The 19682-nt window shown below is 44.1% G+C and overlaps 1 protein-coding gene across 6 annotated transcripts in view; it reads right to left on the bottom strand.

Annotated features, from left to right (window-relative positions):
* The window catches only part of AMPdeam (AMP deaminase), a 127759-nt gene that overhangs the window by 13648 nt on the left and 94429 nt on the right, over nucleotides 1-19682 (bottom strand). For 4 of the 6 annotated variants that reach the window (XM_084605895.1, XM_084605898.1, XM_084605900.1 and 1 more), the window contains 7 exons: nucleotides 18865-18897; nucleotides 17478-17525; nucleotides 14237-14299; nucleotides 11833-11964; nucleotides 9255-9418; nucleotides 7315-7441; nucleotides 4801-4964 (listed from right to left, as the gene is read on the bottom strand). In XM_084605895.1, the coding sequence (XP_084462021.1) occupies nucleotides 4801-4964; nucleotides 7315-7441; nucleotides 9255-9418; nucleotides 11833-11964; nucleotides 14237-14299; nucleotides 17478-17525; nucleotides 18865-18897 (731 nt within the window). The remainder of the gene's footprint in view (nucleotides 1-4800; nucleotides 4965-7314; nucleotides 7442-9254; nucleotides 9419-11832; nucleotides 11965-14236; nucleotides 14300-17477; nucleotides 17526-18864; nucleotides 18898-19682) is intronic. The other 2 variants (XM_084605897.1, XM_084605899.1) reach the window with 2 other exon arrangements.

A 19682-nucleotide genomic window follows, 5' to 3' on the forward strand; every position in this document is an offset into this window, starting at 1 on the left:
CGAGAATGAAAGGCGCACGAGCTGACCTGCTCAAACGGTGTATACGCATTGTACACTGAAACACGTCTCAAAAACAACACATAACATGAGCAACGTATATAGTGCCATCCGACAGTGCTTTTGTACAATCTTCGGGTATTGCCCGACAGTGCAGCAGCATAGTGTATAGGGTGCGGCGTACTACATTGAGGTACTCAATACATGGGCCATCCCGTCTTAGCAGCATCGTTTACGCTGCTCGTTGTTAGGCCCAAGGCTGGCCCTAGCCGCATCATGAAAGTAGAGGATAAACTCCTGAGGCTTGCAGCACCGGATGCTGCAAGCTTACAGCAACGGTGCCCGCAAGCCCGAAGGATGACGGCGCTCTGGTCATCTGCTTCTCCCTAATCATTGCTAGGCCTAAATTACTTTGCATCCAAGCCACAGCGGACGGCACTTTGTAATAGATCAGTGAGGCGTTTCAGTAAATGGACCACTCGATCATGACTTTTTTACTGTCAACCCCACTGTTTCGTAGTAAAGGAAATTATTATTTTCGAAGACGCCTTAGCAACGAACCTAGCATACAAAAACACGGGCACCGCACCAGCTGTGAGCAAATATACTCCCATTGTATGGGCCGGCACTTCACAAGAAGCATTCATATTTTAAATTTATTTTTCGAAGGCCTATTATTATTACGGGAAAAACTAATTTTAGCATGCTTTTCTGAAAATTGGGATCCGCTGTATCGCTGGAGCAGATGGCTTGCGCGAAAGGCACGGCCGGCGCGGCGGTGTTTATGGCGGTGGGGGCAGTGCTGCCATTAGATGGTGGCGGCAGTCGTGCTGAAGGTGGATGCTTGGGCAAGAACTAAATTGCACTTTGCGACAGTCTGTGTTCTGTTTTCAGAAATATGCTCAGTGCGCTTATTGGAGTCATGTTAGCAAGTGCAAACAAAGTACAGTGTATGGGCAGCCTATTGGGGCCAGCACAGCAGCAGATGATGCGGTGGCCAGTGTCACTCTGTGACGTCACTAAGCATTTCAACATGGCAATCGTTGTTGGTGGGAAAAGATTTGCGGTGTCAACTTCAACCACTTATTTCAAAATAAGGAATGCGTCTAGGGTGCTCAAATTTAGGAAATAGAATACAGTCAAACCCACTCATAATAATACCAGTTTTAACAATATATCGAATATAACAATGGGCAGCTGTTGCACCGTCTTGTTTGCTATAATATAGCAATAAAATATGGTCACTGAAAGTCAGCAGAACCCCCAAAACGCGAACAATAAATAAATAAATAAAAAAAAAAAAAAGTTGGAACGAAGCACGTCGAGCCAATGCGTTGGTCGGGTGCACTGGGGAAGCCTACATGCCGCGGAGATGCGGAGGAGGCTGGAGCGTCTCACGCGGAGGATGAGGGAAGGCATAAGGCGCTGCTAGGCACGGCCGTTCTGAGGGAGAGCTTTGAGCGCCTCCGCAAGAGATCGCCTGTGGCCTAGGCAACTTGCGTCCTCTCTGCCTCTGCCAATATGGTAGTCCATTCTGAAGGTGCGCTGACCGTGGTGGGCTGCACTATCCTCCCCTATTTGCTTTCTCCAAGCCCCTGCTTCGTGGTTGCACATGTTTTGAGGCAAGCGTGCAGCAGCATTCGTGCATGTGTCTTTCTAGCGTGGTTCTACAAGTGTGCCATCATCGTTGCCACGATCTTGCTGGCCCTGGATTTTCCGTGAACAGCAATGGAGGATTCTCCTTCAAGAAGCGTGACAGAACTGGCGCAGAAGAGGAAGCGAACGGCAATAACACTAGAAGTTAAGCGGATCATTGTTACTTGAGCCCAAGGACGGCGCAAAAGTGTGCAACTTGGTGGCAAGTACGGCCTGACGCAATCGACAATATCGACAATCATCCGCAATGCGCTTAAGATTGAGAACGAAAGCGATGCCAGTGCTGCCCATGCAATGTGCGACGGCCAGAAAAGGGTTCGACATGGGGCTTACAAACACATAGAACAGGAGCTCTACCAGTGGTTCTTGAATGCCCGTGCAGCGAACCTGCCGATTAGTGGCCCGATTTTAGCGGAGAAGGCGAAGCACTTCGCATACCTCCTATGCAACACCAATTTCCAGCCTGGTGGTGTTTGGATTCAAAGGTTCCAGGAGAGACATCGAATCGTCTACAAGGCAGTCGTCAGCGAGGCAGGATCACTCGATGTTGACGCTAGGCAGAAGTGGCTTGAGGAAACACTACCCTGCATCCGAGAAGCATATGTGGACTGAGACTTGTAGAATGGCGATGAGACTGGGCTGTTTTTCCAGGTGTTACCGTCAAAGATGCACGCTATCAAAGGCGATCCCTGTAAAGGCACAAAAGCAAATTGCGCAAGACCATTTTCTTGTGTGCCAACATGGACAGCAGCGACAAGTGCCCCGCCTTCGTCATAGGGAAATCCAAGAATCCCTACTGTTTTTGTGGTGCCGCGAGAATGCCGGTTCGCTACCGTCATAACGGGAAAGCATAGATGATGCACAAACTTTTCCATGAGTGGCTGGTCGAGTTTGATCAACGAATGCAGCATGAAGGCAGGAAGGTGGCATTGGTGACTGCTTGCTTCAAGGCACTGCATCGCTGACGTGTTTTGAGCAGGCTCGCCCTGAACTTCGACATTTCTGTCTGAGAATGCTGACCAGCGCCAGACTTGAAGATTTCACTCCTGATGGCAGCGCATTTCATTTTTGGAGCATAGGCAGAAGTAAGCTCCTCCATCATCATGAACTGCTTCAGGAAGGCAGGCTTTTCTGGTGATGCTGGCGAGGTGGAAGGCCGGCAAAGCTCCTGTCAACACAGCGATGACTAAACTTTGGTTCACAGTCAACGGTAGTGACGGCAATGCGTCGGGACTTGAGGAATTTTTACATGCCACCGACACAGTCGCTACAGATAAAAAGCCGACAGATGAGGCTATCGTTGCAGCAGTAATTGGTGCAGAGGAAGGTGACAGCAGTGACGACGATGATGAACTGGAACCTGTGCAAGTTGCGTCTCACCAGGAGGCTTTGAGAATACAGTCAAACCCGGATATATCGATCTCGAAGGGGATCGCGAAATAGTTCGATATATCGATAATTCGATATACAGAAATTGGCTTGTGACGGCACTTACGATGCGAAAAAACGATACCGTATTTGTCGTGTAATCAACCCACTTGCATAATGAACCCACCCTCCACTTTCGCACCCGAGAATTTGAAAAAAAATAAAAAATAAATGCGTTAAAGCCAGCTCGCTCACATGCAAGCGACTGAGCGATCTCAGCGACGAAGGGCAGCGACAGAGCGAAAATTTTCAAACTTGTTGGAACTGCGTCCCTCTCGCCGCTCGAGCACTGCGGCAGCTCAAAACAAGGTTTCTGTGTCGCCGCCGCGGCAGAAATCGCGAGCATTTTCGCTTGCATGTCGATGGCGCGTCAGTCGTTTCGGTCGTCTCATCCACAGCTCATTGGCAGCGTGCCAAGATACTGCGCGGAGATAACGTCAGGGCGCGCGTTTATCTTTTGATAGCTCCTGCGGTGGCGGGGTGCGAACTTGGCAGAGTGTCCGTGATGGCTTGATTGCACAAGCCTGGTTCGATTTATCACGCCGCGCTTGGGGCGGGCGTTATGATCGCTGCAGCTGACCACGTGCTTTCGCTGATTCATACATGCAAGGATAAACGATAAAAAAAAAATAATAATAATAAACATCCCCGCAAAAAACAAAAACAAACCTGCCGCTTCTAAACGTCCGCAGCCGCCATATCTTACGCTACGCCGCCCGTACAGCACAACGATAAGAAAGGATAACTATCGCAAAAAAAAAAGAAAAAAAAAAAAAAGCCACGTCAGTCGCAGCAGAGGGTTCGCAACACACGCTGGAGAAAGCGTCCGATGTCTGTCTGAAAACGGGCAGCTGGTTTGGCGCATGCGTTGCGCGTGCTGAAGGAGAGAGATAGCTCGGCAAAAGAATGGGCACACCCACACACATGGCTTGCAAATGTCATGTGCTGGCGCGCGGGAAACGACAACTGCAGATGCGTGTGCCTTTGGGGAATGGGCGCGGCGCTGCCCAGACCAGCCGTCGCCGAACTGTCCCCTCTCATTCCTTCCGCGCGTGGCTTGAAAACGTCACGCGGCAAACGGCCAAGGGTGATGCTATCATCTTTGGGGAAGGCACACTTTCCAGTGCGTGGCGCGAAGTTCGATATATCGAACGACCCCGGTGAAATTGAGTTCGATATATGACGCGGCTTTCCTATACTTTTACATGGGATTTTTAAGGGGATATTTCGTGAGTTCGATATAACCAAAATTCGATATATCCGGGTTCGATATAACCGGGTTCGACTGTAATCGACTCCCTGAGGGACTTTGCCGTGAGATAACGCTTACAGAATACGGGTTCTTCCCACAACGAAATAAAAAGTGTAAGCTACTTCGTCCCCATTAAATGTGTTGTTTATAATGTTTTATTTGCTTTTTTTTGGCCTAACCCGGATATAACAAATATCAGTTATAACAATAATATTTCCATGGCATTTCAAAATTGTTATAAGTTTGACTGTAGGAAACTTTGGAGAGGATAGTAAGCTGTAGCACAACTGTAACATTCCTAGAAGTGAATTGGCTGCAATCAAATCAAATTATACACATGATTTAAAATAAACGAGTACATAGAAAATGCAACTGTTTTCACTAGGCTATCCACACTGAGAAACAGGATGCCTTGGGCAGTGGCAGGAAATTCACCACCTTATTGCAGTGTTAAGGATAGTACTCACTTCCTGAAGTGGTTGAGGACGCACATGTTGGCGTACATGTAGTACAGGTAATAGTTGTAGGCGGGGTTCTCTGTGTCTGTGTACTGCCGGGGCAGAGGCACATCCTTGTCAATCATGGGGTACTCTGGCTTGGATTCGTCGTCCACGGAGTCAAAGCCCACGATCTGGCAAGAAGAAGCACATAATGACAGCAAACTTTCTGGCTCACAAATGAACCAGTGCCCACGGCGTCCAAGGCACAATCGTTGCATGCCGGTACCAACAGAGTGGTCTTGCTTTGCTTCTTGCCAATAACAAATCACCTCAGTTAATCAAATACAGGAATCATCACAGAAGAGAAAGTTTCTAGAAGCCTTGATTCACACGAACCATCCATGTGCAGTCGAGCTTCTGTTTTCACAAAGAACACAGCGTAGACAATGTGTGCCTGTGAAAGCAGCAGAAATTATGCTTAACTGCTTAGGAAGCATAGTGGGAGAAAATAGCTGGGAAGTTTACGGATAACGAGAAGTTAGTGCAGCAAAAGGTGCGCTCAAAGCTAAATCTTTAGAGCACGGCAGTCGTTGCAGATGCGATGTGTAAATAAATGCAAAGGTACCACAGAAAGCCATTGCAAGGTGTAGCTAGCTAGGGTGTCTTACAGCTTTTGCAACCTGCTGTATTTTATTGCAAGAGCAACAGTTCGAAAGCAAGCTTGCTTTTTTAACTGCTTCTTCCGCATTTTTTTCTTTACGTGCCAGACCAAGTGGAAGTGTGTGACCTCTCTGCCAAAACGGTTGAGAAAAACAGCTGGTATGTGTCATAGAAAGCTGCAAATTACAGGTATAACTTCCCTTTAATAGAAGAAAAAAAACAAAAAGCTGGCCATATACTACTAATATCACACACAAATTGTACATTTAGCTTGCAATCATATAAAGCGGATTCCCTTTAAGACAAATTTGAAGGGACAATCAACACTTGGTAGTCGTAACAGAAGTGCGCTTCAAAAAAAGATGTGCTAGCAGGGTAGGTGTGCCCAGGTGCACATTGTAAAAAAAAAATATACAGGGGCCTTGCAGTGAAGGAAAAACTGCAAATAGAACATTTACTGCACTATGCATGAAATGAGCTGAACAATGTAGGCATGAAACAAGCTTGTGTCATCCTGCCTCAAGATGTAATGGCCTAGTTTTCATTTTTCCAATCTCGTTTTCTCATTTTCTCTCTCTCTCTCTTTCGGTCCAGCAGTAAATGCTACTTCTGCATTCTTGTTGTGATCTGTTTGCTTTCCTCCTGGCACTAAGCGCTTCAAATATGCCCAGTTGGGTAGCTATGCATCTCTTTTTTTTTTTATTTGTTTAGATGACTGCGGCACACGCAGGTGATGACCGTATATCACCATGGCAGATCTATGCACCAAACTGCAAAGACCCTCCCCCTGCCCCTTCACAACAAACCGTGCTGCAATATAATAGGCTGCCTCTCTGCAGCTTTGCACAAAGATACATGAAAACTATTTCGCAGGGGTGTACTTTTTCACATAGAAGCAATTCGCATATCCTTCTTTCCTCAATAGTGCCGCGGTCTCCCCATGAGCCCTGTTGTGCGAGGCCGACAGGTTTCATGATGCTGTGAAAGTTCGCCGTAACCAATGTTCCTAAATAAGAGACAGTTAAAAAACTGTGCTGGCACGCCACGCTGCGAAGTGGGCCCAAACAATCGCCAGTCTGGTGCCCGCAAATCCCAAAACAACCGCAGTGGCCCTCCCCCACACCGTGGTGAATGGGTAAGGAAGAAATTTTAAATGCTAGTAACCCTCTTCTTTCAGCAACGCAACGGACAATAAAACTGCATTTGTGTTTTTTAAACACACTTTTGTATGCATATGAAAGCCACCACATCTACTGACGCGTCTCAAGCAAGGAGATTGCAGACACTGCTCGAGCGTGTCGTCTGCTGCCTGCCTGCTTGAGATAAGTTTGCAAATGCGGTGGCTTCCATATGTGTACAAAATATGTATTTAAAAAACGCAAACTCAGTTTTATTTTCCATTGCGTTGCTGAAAGAAGAGGGTTAGTAACATTTAAAATTCCCACCTTACCCATCCACCGCAGAAGGGGGAAAGTGGTGCTGCGGTCGTTTTGGGATTCGCAGGCGCCAGACCGGCAGTTCCCTTGGCCTGCTTCGTAACGAGCAGTTTCTCAACTGCCTGTTATCTAAGAACGTTGGTCATCTCATAACCAAAGGACATGTGTAAACAGCTCCTCTTAAGTAGATGATTTTTACACCGAATCCTATGGGCAATCAAACAAATGAACTCATTTTGTTCATCTTTGTAGGAGTCTGCTATAATTGTTTTATCTGACTGACCTTTAGATAAGAAAGAAGAATTAATGCATTATCATTATGTTACAGTATTTTCTTCCTATCTCGTCTTAGCAAACCGGTACTGTAGGCCATGAAGGCCACCCTAAGTAAGAAAGGGGCTGAACGAAGGTGGCAGGCCAAAGCTGCTTCTGAGAGGGAACTCACATATTGCAGGAACTGGTGGAGCTCTGGGTGGCTGCTGGGGTTGTTGGTGACCTCAAAGAGAGGTAGGAAGATGTTCTCCAGGATTTGCTCAAAGTTGCTCACGATGTTGTTGGACTTGAACACATCACTGAGGATGGAGACAAGACGCTGATTACAATTTCCTTTCATGCGTATGCTTATATGCACATACAAACAGTTAAATTTATGCAATATGCTGCTGAAGCTAAGCTACACCATTGAATCACTTTTGCAGAACATGCAAAATAAAAATTGGGGCGACACTTAAGTTCTGCCTTTAAGGGTCTGATGCAACAGCACTAATAGCACCTGCCTGCGGCTACCCTTGCGGTTCCTTGTTCGTGTACAAGCCCTTCGCCATTCACCTAATGATTAATTTCTCAATCTGTTCATATATTATCTCATACATACTTGTTAGCATACAGTAACAGTCATAAGCAACCCTATTGTACAAGCGCCCAACAGAGATATAGAGCCCTGGTTTAAGAGTTGCTACATTTCAAGCTACCCACACTGACAGAGCAGCTTCATCAAGCCCTTGACACAAAAAGCCTCAACAGACGCTCATGTTCAGACAAAATGACAAGTATGAGCTATTCAAACCAACCCAGTCGGGCATAGTGTAAATGAATTTGTGAAATTTTGCCTGTTTGCCATAAAAATATCTTACTGGCCCTTAACTGTAGGGTAGTGTTAACTATAGCTTTCAGAGTTAAATACTGCCCTAAACAAGAGATGGATATCCAATCAACTTCTTAGTGGCTCTTAAACTATGTTAAAAACTTTTACTTCAAGCTTGTTTTACATACTTGAGCTGAAGTGAGCTCCGGTGCAGACTTAGTGTAAGTGGTAAAAATAAAACGTCAATGTAATGTTTGAATCAATAAGAAAGTGGCCGCCTTAGGCTTCCCATATAAAGCCTTCTTTCAAGAAGGTCGAACAAACTATGTGAGCATAACCTTCCTTTGCTTCATTAATTATTCAGCACCATATCACTCTTACTTTCACTGTAGGGCAAGTGGCCAGCAAGTGAGGTAAGATTTATGCATATTGCTTGGATGATGAAACAAACGCTGCACACTGAGCCTGACTATTTTATTGCAATCACTGTTACCATAAAAACATGACCTTAATTAAAATTGCAGAGAAAATGCAATTACATGACCTTGTTACAACATACTCGCTGATGTGATAGTCCTGTTCCTGTGATATTCTGCTTCCATTAAACAACATCCATTCGGTGTCTGCTTATGGAGTACTAGTTCCTTACCAAACCAGACTCGATTAGCATGTGCCTGTCATTATATGCAACGGCTAAAAAGGAAGTTCTAAAGCAGCCATAACTACACTGAGCCCTGCCGTGGTGGTGCAGTGGTTAGGGCGTTCGACTACTATGCCTAAGGATGCAGGACCGAATCCCGGCCGTGGCGACCGCTTTTCGACATAGACGAAAAGCAAGGCTGTGATATGTCAGTGCACGTTAAAGAACCCCAGGTGGTTGCAATTTCTGCAGCCCTCCACCAAGGCGTTTCCCATCGCCTGAGTTGCTTTGGGACATTCAATCCCACAAACAAACTAAACCAAACTACACTGCGGATCACAAGGCAGCTTAACTCATGCTTCTATTACGTAGATCATGACCGTATGTCAACAATGACATCCTTGCATTCGCGTTGTGCTAACAAAGTAACAGATACATTTGCATTTCAAAATATGTATATCGGATAAAGCAGAAAAAAATCTCCTGATGGCAGCTTTTCATCAAATAATTGTAAAAGATCAAGAAAGCAAGCTTGAAACTGATGCACCTGCTACCAGCAAACATCCTCAGGGAACCTGTTTGCGCCTCAAATAAAACTCTCAAACTGGTGAGGCTTTAGCACAGGTCCCTATACTCAGCAGCACTCTCTAGAGTCACTCACTAGAGTCGGGGCACCTGGACGAGCCAGCGGACGTTGTCCGAGTACATGGTGTTCCTGACAGCCCACTTGGCCAACTTGTCCCACTCATTGCGCGACCGGCCGTAGATAGAGAGCCGCAGCTCAGCATTCTGGTACTTGCTCTCTTCCAGGTCACTCATCACCTCCTGAGGTGCAAAAGGAAGGTATGAAACACCGCAGGGACCCTTCGGTCACCTCAACACAACCAGCTCACTTCTGTCTTCAAGGAAATCTTTACCTTCATCATACTGTGACTAACTATGTTCTATGCTCAACTAACGCCTCTTCTAGTGATCTTCTTCACTCTGTCCTGTGCCAGCCACTGCCATCCCAGCCCTGCAAACTACATAATCCCATCCGACTTTCTGCTGACTACTGATGCGTTTAAAGGGACACTGACGAGAAAAATGAAGTTGGCTTGTATTACCAGAAAACAAGTTTCTAATCACAAAAACACCAAGCTTACCGAAAACAAAGTTCTTACAAGGTAAAAAAGAGTGAGAAAAGAAATGCAGGTACTGCTGCCACAACACATTCTGATTCAAATCAATAATAAGAACATTAAAAAACAAAATGAGAAAAATTAAGTGCACCGAGGAGGGTTTGAAATGAACCAGCCCTTCAGTGTTCTACCCAAGAGCTCAAGCTTTGTGTCATGCCAGCAGCAGCAATGCTTCCCCCTTTTTTAGAGTAACTGCACTCTTTTACAGATATATGTTATTTTCCCAAGCACTGAATTTGCCATCTCTGTTAAAAGATTGCCTCTAAGCATGCTGAATCTTTTGGCTGGCTGTCAGGTTCATCGATGTCCTGCATCTACAATAGGCATCGGCCAGTGCATCTCAAGAAATTTCTATTATTTCTCTATGTTTGCTGTTTTGTCGACGTCACAGTATGCATGCACAGAGCTATCTGGTGCATCAATCTCTGGCATAACAAGTACTGCACCTTCACATACGCCTTGCTAAGTGGCGACAGTTGCAACTTTCGAGTAAGCCACTTACAATGTGAACACCCGAAGAAGCGTTCAACGAAGGGCAGCTCAATTTGTTCATTTTAAGAAACAAAACAGTAAAGGAAATGAAAGAAACTGCATGAAAGGGGCCCTATGTTCACCCTTTTCTTCATTTTCTGCCACAATGCATGGTTCATCGATTGCTATTTATAATCTAAAAACAAGCGTACGTAGCAGTCATTACTCGTCACTCGTGATGGTGGCTTGGTGATGTCACACCTATACCTTTGCATACTGCCAACACTGTGACCAAGTCGGTGCTCAGACATTCTTGATAACCTGCCAGCCGGGCTCCCTTAACGCTGGGAGGCATCATACACTCTGTGGGGACCAAGGTGGCCAAAGTGCAGTTCGACGTGAGAATATCACTGTCAAGCTCGGGAGCAGGATCGATGGCTGGTGCGAACGAAGCGAAGGCTCCGGCCAGTGGTAGCTTTAATTTCGGCCGCTGCTACAGTGCATTGCTTGCCACATGCCGCAAACGAGCAATCACAGAGTCTGTACTTATGTATGTCGTGGTTTGCACCATTTTCCTAGTCTATGTAATGGGGGAAAACTGAGTTTGCGTCAAGGTGATGGGGAAAAATCCTTCTGAAGTCAATAAATAAGTCTTTCGCTGCTAGACAAGTGATAACAAAGTTACGAAATGACATACTATTGAATTTCACTAACATAAAAACTTGTGCTAGAGCTGTCATCAGTGTCCGTTTAAGTTCTCGTGAAATTCGCTAAGCTAGCAGACCACTGGTTATCTCTTCCTCTCTGTATTTACATGCCTTGCTTGTGTCCACTTCCTCTTTATCTTGGCTAGGACATGATCCAATTCGTGTTTCTTCACTCTCTCACAGTGCTATCTTCCAGGGTCAGAATGTCACACCTATAATTTTCCTTTCCATAGCTTGCTGTGCTCTCTGTTCGTCCTTAGTTCACATGAGCCCTTTTTGTTAGCCTCCCAGGTAAGTAATCAGCAAACAAAACAGTATCTTAATTTGAAGGCCTCCCACTTTCCTAATAACAACTCCGAAGCCTGCATTCCCATCAAAATAACTTCCTTCATTTACGCCAGACCTTCCTCTTTCCATTTGCTTGACGCCAGTAAGCGTACGTTGACACATTTTCAGGCTGCTCCTCATAGGGACGTACAGCCCACACAAACTTCGCCACAGATGACATCTCTCGTACTGCTAAGAACTGAACAAAGGTGGCACAATTACCAAACACTGACTTCTGCTGTTGCAAATAATCTGTTCTATCATGTGCTGAGCTTAAGACAAAGAATGCAGCTGCCCCCGATGCTTCTATTTTCGTGATAGTGAAGGAGCAGAAAGTATGAGAACAATTATAAACATGACCTCGTAAAATGCCTTTAATTATCAAAGTGAACCTGAGCACGCAAAAAAATAAAGACGAAAAAGCACACGTGATGCTCGTCCTCTGCTTGCAGTGAACATGCGTGACATTATTTCTCTGTATAGAAGCAGGAACAATAAATCCCTTGCAAGTTAAAGAGCATGATCGCTTACACTGAAGAATCTGCCAACAAACCTTTAGTATTTCCGCAAAGTACTGGCCGCCAATGTAGTTGTCGGTCTTGAGGAATATTTCTCGCAACCTGCTCTCGCCGACAGGGTTGTACTTGGTGTTGAACTTGTCGAAGCGGTGAAACGTGTTTCGGTCCTGGGTGCGAAAAAAAAGAAGAAAAAAAAAGAATGATTCCAATTAATGCCAAAATAACCTCTGCGCTTTCTTTTCACTTCACAAAATTGGAGAGTAACTTGCTAGATGTGTTTACAGCGACGTGAGCCAAATTATTTCAGCGCAGAAGCTGCAAGCAATAAAGATTTCCCTCAGAGATTTAAGTCACACACAAACTGCGCAGCATTTTGGAACATTAAACAACGCACAGTTGTCTAACAGTTGCCTAACAGGAAATTAAGACTGCACAAAGAAGCCGAGAACCTGTACACTGCAAAATTTCTAATGAAGCCTTTCCGTGGCATTCTTTGCCTCAATGCGTTCTACTACCCCCTTGACCAACCAACATACAGCCCCGCTGCCTCTTGCACAGGTGCCAAGCCTGACTCACAGTACACAGATTTTCGGTAGTCCAAATAGTAAGTATTCAATTTGAACTTAGTTTTCCGAGTATTTGCAGAGCAATACACCCTAGGTGTGTGGACCCGTGCAAATGCTGAGGCCGGTCTGCGTATGAGCGCGGCAGCAGGCACGAGCAGCCCCAAGACAAGCTTCCAGACCCGCCTAGTGTCTGCGCCCCCTCTACCAATGCTGCCTGAACAGCACAGCAGCGAGGATTGTTAGGAGGACGTGCGGCTCCCTGGACATCTGCGAAACTAGTCCTAGCAGACAACATATGCCGCTCTTCACGGCATAAAATTCCTAGCTCAAGCGCGACAGCCGAGCATGAGAGGCAGCTAGCACGAGGCAGACAAAGAAGGATGCCCCCTTTTCAATACCTGCCATAGGTTGGTGCTGGGTGCGTGGTGCATGTGCCCAGCACGTGACCATAGAGTTGTGGCTTGATATCAACAGCTGTGCAATGATGCAATCACAATGAAGAGCAGCAGTCGGTGGTCCTCAAGCACTTCTCATACCCAACAAAGACATTGGTTCTGCTTTATAGGTGTCCCTTCAACTCAATAATAATAATAATAATAATAATTGGTTCATATTAAGGAAAAGGCGCAGTATCTGTCACGCTTGTTTCTGTGGACACCTGACCACACCATAGAGGGAGGGACGAAGGTGGGAGTGAAAGCGGAAAGAGAGAAAGAGGTGCCGTAGTGGAAGGCTACAGAGTAATTTAGACCACCTGGGGATCTTTAACCTGCACTGACATCGCACAGCACAGGCGCTTCTCCCACCGGCGGTCGGGATCAAATCCGGGAACTCCGGCACAGTAGTTGGGCGTCTTACCACTGTACCACTGAGGCGGGGGCCCTTCAATTTGTGCTGTCTTTCACGTGCCTGGACTACCATAAACTCTCATTAATTTCACCTTCAAGAGACTGGGGAAAAATATTCGAATTAACCAACAGTTTAAATTATTGAACGAGAGTGCAAAAAAACTGCCGAAAACCATTTGCATCACGACAATTTTACTTAATGAGCACAAGTATAACGGTTGTCTGCAATTTAGGTGGAAACCAAGTAAGAAGGGGTTTGAAGGGGAAGTAAAGGGTTTTTCCCTGTTTCGTCCTTTGCTTTGTGCACAATGTTGGGAAAATTGAAGGTGTGCACAAAAATCGTAAACGTCTCAGCTATCCTTTTCACAGAGCGACACAATAGCAGTGGTGCTTCTTCATAAAACAGCTGCATCGCATTTTGAGAAAACTATCCGACTGAGCATAGCTTCTGTGTGACCGAAACTAGGCGACTCAGCTACAATTTGGAAATTAGAAACTTCTGCCTACCATAGCGAGCACAGAGTGCGTGGACCCAATTCAGATTCAGCGAAGTCCCTTCCAGTCACCACAGGCTGCGTGGGTCGTACCTCGATGATGCGATCCTTCATTTGATTTAACTGGAGCAAGTTCGCCCATGTCGGAATTGATGGCAGTCTGCAGTTATAAACTTACATGGGCGCTGGCTGAGACTGCACTTCTAGTTCAAATCATCGAAAATTCAGAATTAATGGGGGGTCAAATTAAATAAGATTTTATTGCATTCAAAATGTTCCCTTTCAAATTACTTGAAGAAAATTACTATATGCTTCAAATAAACAAAAAAGCATCAATCACACTGACCTAGAAAACTACTTTGACGCGACAAAAAATTTATCCAGGCTCGGCTCCCTGCATCTGAATTCAATCAAACATTATTCAGCTCGAGAGAGCAGTGTTCATAGGGAGTGATCACACTTATCACTGTTTCAACCATTTTTATGACTTTTTTGAAAAGTCTTCATGAAGACACAAGGCATTTTACTCACCGCATGAACGTCCAGCATGTCGACACTTAAATCGTAGGCTGTTACATTCATGGCACTGAAAACCTGGATGTCGGAAGGAAAACGAAGTAAAAAAACAAATTAACTGCGACAATCCAGCTCACGAGAAGACAGCCACAGTACAACGAAGCATTAAAGCAGCCAGCTGGTCGATTGGCTGGTTGCAGAAGCAAGGACAGGCATGCACCACACGAATAAACACACAGATACAAAAACAACCCACTGGGTCATGCAACAGCAAAACCAAACATGAATAGGGCGAAACAAATGTAAGGCTCTTCGTATACTACAATGATGACATGTGGCATATGGCTACACGCTCTGTTGGTGTAAAAGAGCCAACAATGAGATCAAGATGCACAGAGTGGCAGAAGAATCCTTTTTCCCATAGCAAGGTCGCCTGCAATTAAGGTACGTAATTTCGATCACATTAAACCACCGCAAAATGTGACGAGAAAAAACAATGTCACAAGTGCTGCTTCAACATGACTGTCCTCTGAAATAGCATGAAAGAGCCACATAGTGTCAGATGCAAAATGTGAGGCATTTATAACCGATGTGCTAACAGTAGAATTTGCATGGGTATCAAAACAAAAACAAGTAGGGGGAGGAAGTGGCTGGCTGGCTGGCACTTTGCTAGATGCATGTGACATCAGCAAGGTGTGTTGAAAGCCTAGTTGGCACAGGTACGAAGTGAAATTTAGCCCAAGAAAACGCGCGTGACAGGAGAGACACAGACCAGGGGCTGAGTCTCAATAGCTTATGCAGAATCTGTGATTGTATCCTCTGCCGTCGCTGCTCATCAGCTGAAGCACAGGCCTTTTACCTCATTCGACGAGGCCGTGCCAAGCACACAATTTTGGAAGTATGCACAATGTCTGCGTGACTATGCTATTTAGTGTTGTGTCTGTTTGTCTCCTCACTAAAATGTGCTGCTATGGATCAGTTTCAAGAAAAAAAAAAGAAAAAAAAGAAGCGTTTAAACAAAAATCACAACAAATAAAACAGTAATACAAACAGAAGCAGACACCACCAGAAAAATCAACGAATAGCGAGATTCGGTCAAGTGGTAGGCAGGTCACAGGACTGTTAGCCCCAAGCATACAACCTAGCAGGCGAAACTCTCCATAGGTGACTAATACGAGCTTTTTATGTCTGAGACCGCATCACCACTGACTTCAAATGAATGTAGGCGACTAACAAAACTTAAGTGCCAAAGCCACCTGCTCACAAACAACACTCGACGGTCAGTGGAAAGGACACCGTGTGGCCCACTGTTCAATTCTGCCACTCCAAACAGCCCAATCACAGTGATGGCAAAACTTTTAGCATGACGAACAACGTTAGCACAACATTAGCATTATGGGTTCCCCCAGCCAAGGACAAGAAGCCAAATGAGTTATCTTATCTGCACATGTGGCCCAGATATCAGTAGCACAGACTATGTCGATTCCGACAATGCAGCAATGCCGACATCCCCTAATGAAATTGCTTTATCAAAAGCATTGCAAAATAAAGAACAAAAGAAACGTGGTCTTTAGAACATTGCTTGTTGAAACCACTTGTTTTGAATCACGTGGCTAGCATAGTTGAGTGCTTCTTCTTGTTGGCACTTAATAATGAACTCCAATCAAGCGGCATAGAAAAACTGGAACCTGCCATGTACCATCTTTTAAATGACTCCAAATATAACGCAGAAAAAATATTACACTGAAACGTCTACCCAAAGCAAGTGAAAACTTTCGTGAAAAACTTCTGCAACCAACGACTGCGACGAAGGTCTCAAGAGCAATGAAAGCGCCTCATTGAAAAGCAAGCAAAGCGCATTCTGAAATCAGTATGTTCCTTCCTATTATGAATGCTTACGGTTCATTTTTTGTGCTTTGTATCAATAATACTGAACTTCGGCAAAAATGTTTTAGCAGAAAATTTCGACGATAAATGAGCATGTCAGTGATTTTTTAAATACAGCAAATGGCCAAAAATCTAAAGGGAAAAAGGGGGAAAGCTTATATCTTCAATGTTCTCCATGGAATTATAAAAAAAACTTCAAAATGCATCAAAGTGTATTTTGAGTAGTATACAGGAGTTTTACTGTGTTGGTGATGTGTTTGCCTAGATTTAGAACCAGTGGACAGTTTTTCATAGCTTTACCATGCATGCACAGAAGCTTTTCTTTCAATGAACAAAAAAAAAGAAATGAGGTAGATATCAGTTGACAGCCACTGTATTCAACCTACTAGCAACATCCTATTTCGATTTACCTGAGCTCAGTTGCAAGGCAGAATTATCGAAAAAGAAAATTAAGTGAGCAAAAAAGTATGCTAAAGTTATAGAACGACAACAGAGAAATGAGCTATTTTGTGATTTAAAATAAGTAATGCCGTGGTATTCCAGGTGAATAGAATGAAGCAGCACAAACACGTATTTCCTCAAAACTCCATCAATTAGTGAGGCATGGTTATTGACATTAGGAAAAGGAAGCAACTCTGTCAGCAGTCTAATGCAACGAGGGAGTGCGCAGTGTGCAAGCCACAAGTATCTGCTATAAGAGGGCAAAAACCGGTAAGAAAACGCCACCTTCAGTAGTGCTATCTGCCTATCACTTAAAAGCTGCCGTTGCTATGACTGGCCTCGCCTGCTCCTCCACTCCCTTCTCCCTCTCTGCGACACCATGTGGAATTCAGCGCTTCTTTCCCACATGACTGTCTGTGCCGCGCTGTTTGTAAGCTTGTCAATAGACTCAAAAAATGAGCTTTTCCTGCACCTGCTAGCATGATAAACTACAAGAACACTAACTGCAAAGCTGCTGGATCTAACCTTAAGAAAAAAAACCCTTATGCACTATCCCTTCAATATACACACAGCTTCTACATACAAATTCCAGTCAGCTTTGAATTCAAAGCCAAATATAATTTCAACAAGCCTTGTTCTTCCATTCAGTTGAAGCATTCCAAGGCTAACAAATTTAAAATGCAACACCAACCTTAAAAGTGACCAACATTAAATGGCATCATTAGGTTCAAGCAAAGGAGCACCTGTCAATTTTGTGCACACGCAACCTGTCCAAGGCTGGTGCAACCCACAGGTAAGAAGAGCCTTCACGCATTCAAGAAGAGAAGAACAAACACAAAAAGAACAGAGAACCTAAACCAAACCAAGCAAAGCAGGCGGTATGGGCCACTTAATTCCACAAGGAAAAATCTGTAGCATGGATACACACCTTTCCATCATCAAATTCCTGATCAAAGCCACGGCTGAAACAGCCATACTAAAGAGGAAGATAAAGAAAGGTGTCAAAAACTAAATAAGGAGATCAACAGAAAACGATGTTACTCTGCCTTTCTGATAACAGCATGGGTGTATGCACACTACACGATCCCACTCGCAGTTATAACAAAAAGCAGACAAGTTACGCCTTCAAATTCAATAAAACCCACTCAAAAAACCAGATACTACAGGGATGTTGGGATGGGAAGGAACTATGAAGGAGATATGAACATTGAAGCTGAAATTAGCAATGCTTAAAGAATAACCTTACGTAAACAGTTAGAAAACAAAAAGTAGGCACTAAATGAAACAAACAGGTTAACTAAATGGAGGTCACCTACAATGCATGCACTGAATAGGCCTAATAAAGTGTGCCAAATGAAAAGCTATATTGTGAATAAAAAAAAAAAGAGCATCACAAGAGCAGCTTTAGTGATAAAACTAAATCTTATTAATACAATCAATTACAAGATAGGTCAGGAAGAACTTAGATGGTATACAATTATCTGAGCTACAGTTAGGGCCTCTGTGTTTTAGCAAGCATACATTTAAATAAGCCAAAAAGTAGTGCGGAATTATTCAAGCTAAGCTCGAGAAGCTGTGCTCAATAACATAATTGATGACTGTGTAGCCTGTAATTTTACAGGCCACACGTATACTGAGTGCACTGTTAAATCTCCAATACATTTATTAATTACTTAATGATATTATTTATTCCCCACCTTTACAAAAAGCTTATAACCATGTTTATCAGAACGAAAGCACAAAGTGAAATGTATAGCTAAAATGCTCAGTTCTCTGCAGTGTAAACACTACACAATTTGGCGACATGTATAAAATGCAAGTGACTAGGCAAACACACCGAACAAACACTTTTGGTGTACGATAACACAGCACCATTCTTTAACACATGCTTTGTGGTGCCTTTTTAGTCAACTAGCACAGCGTTATCGTTTCAAAAGACAGCTAAGAGACAGTTGATACACCCTCCTTTGTGCAAAGCACCTTTCTGTGCAGGTGTGTTTGTCTAAAAAATTTTAAATAGACATTTCAGCATAAACTTCATGCAACATGCCAAATTGTGACATCCACAGTTAGACATAGCAAAGATAGATTTTATATATAAGCTACAAGAAACACAAAATGAAACTTTACAAGCATTGTTTGCTACAAAAGTGGCTTCAAAGATATCAGCTCTTAGCAATCTTTCTAGCCATAAGTGGAGTACTATTACTTCATTTGGTGCACAAAATATCTTGGTATCCACAAAGCACCATAAAAAAACAGGTGCAACCGTTACAAAAAGGTTGTCCTTACTAGTCAGACAACTGTAAAATTACCTGTTTTGCATACACCCACTCCATACGCCAAACCTATCACGCCAACGAAAAAAAAAAAAAAAGAGAGAAGAAGACAGCGTTATCCGTGCAACCTTTAATGGAAAGGTGTGAATCGCAATACAGCAACAAAATGAGGTAGCAATATCAAAATGTGGGCCGAGGCAAATTCCTAGTGAAGAAAAAAAAAGTGCACCATCAGAATAAAGTAGGAACAAAACAAAAGACACAAACGAAATGAGGCTGCACATGCTTTGTTTGTTGCTGCGTGTCACTTCATGGGCAATGATTACTGCTCCATTTTGAATACCACAGCAACAAATGCTTCTGAGCTAAAGGAACCTGAAGGATGCACCAACAGGAATGCACACTCACATGCTAATGGGTTTCAAGAAAGTGCAGAGGTAGCTGAAACTAATGTGGAGTCCCTTGATAAACAGACATTGAAGGGAAATAGAAAGAATACTAGCCACATTTAGAGATTGGAGACTGAAAAACGCTGAGATACAAGTGTTTAATTTTATCAAGTGCAGAGCTTTAATAAGCTAAAAAAAAAAAATTACATATTAGCAGAACACACATAAGCGAGGCCAATCACTAATTCCAGTAACTGTGCCTGGTCAAGTGGAATTTTTGGCTACGGCTGGTTTGTCACTTCACGTGAAACACTGTAGTGCTGCCAAGATAGGAGACTGCCTCGCATGCCGCTCTGCCGGCTGGCCTGAAGGCGCTGTGCACAGAAACTTCAAAAATGCAAGCCAAGCACAAGCTCTTAGGATCACATGTATTCTTTCCAAATGGCAGGGATGCCACCATCTGTT

This window comes from Amblyomma maculatum, chromosome 6, assembly GCF_055883805.1.
Source record: "Amblyomma maculatum isolate TAMU_Amacu chromosome 6, ASM5588380v1, whole genome shotgun sequence".
Classification (NCBI taxonomy): Eukaryota; Metazoa; Arthropoda; class Arachnida; order Ixodida; family Ixodidae; genus Amblyomma; species Amblyomma maculatum.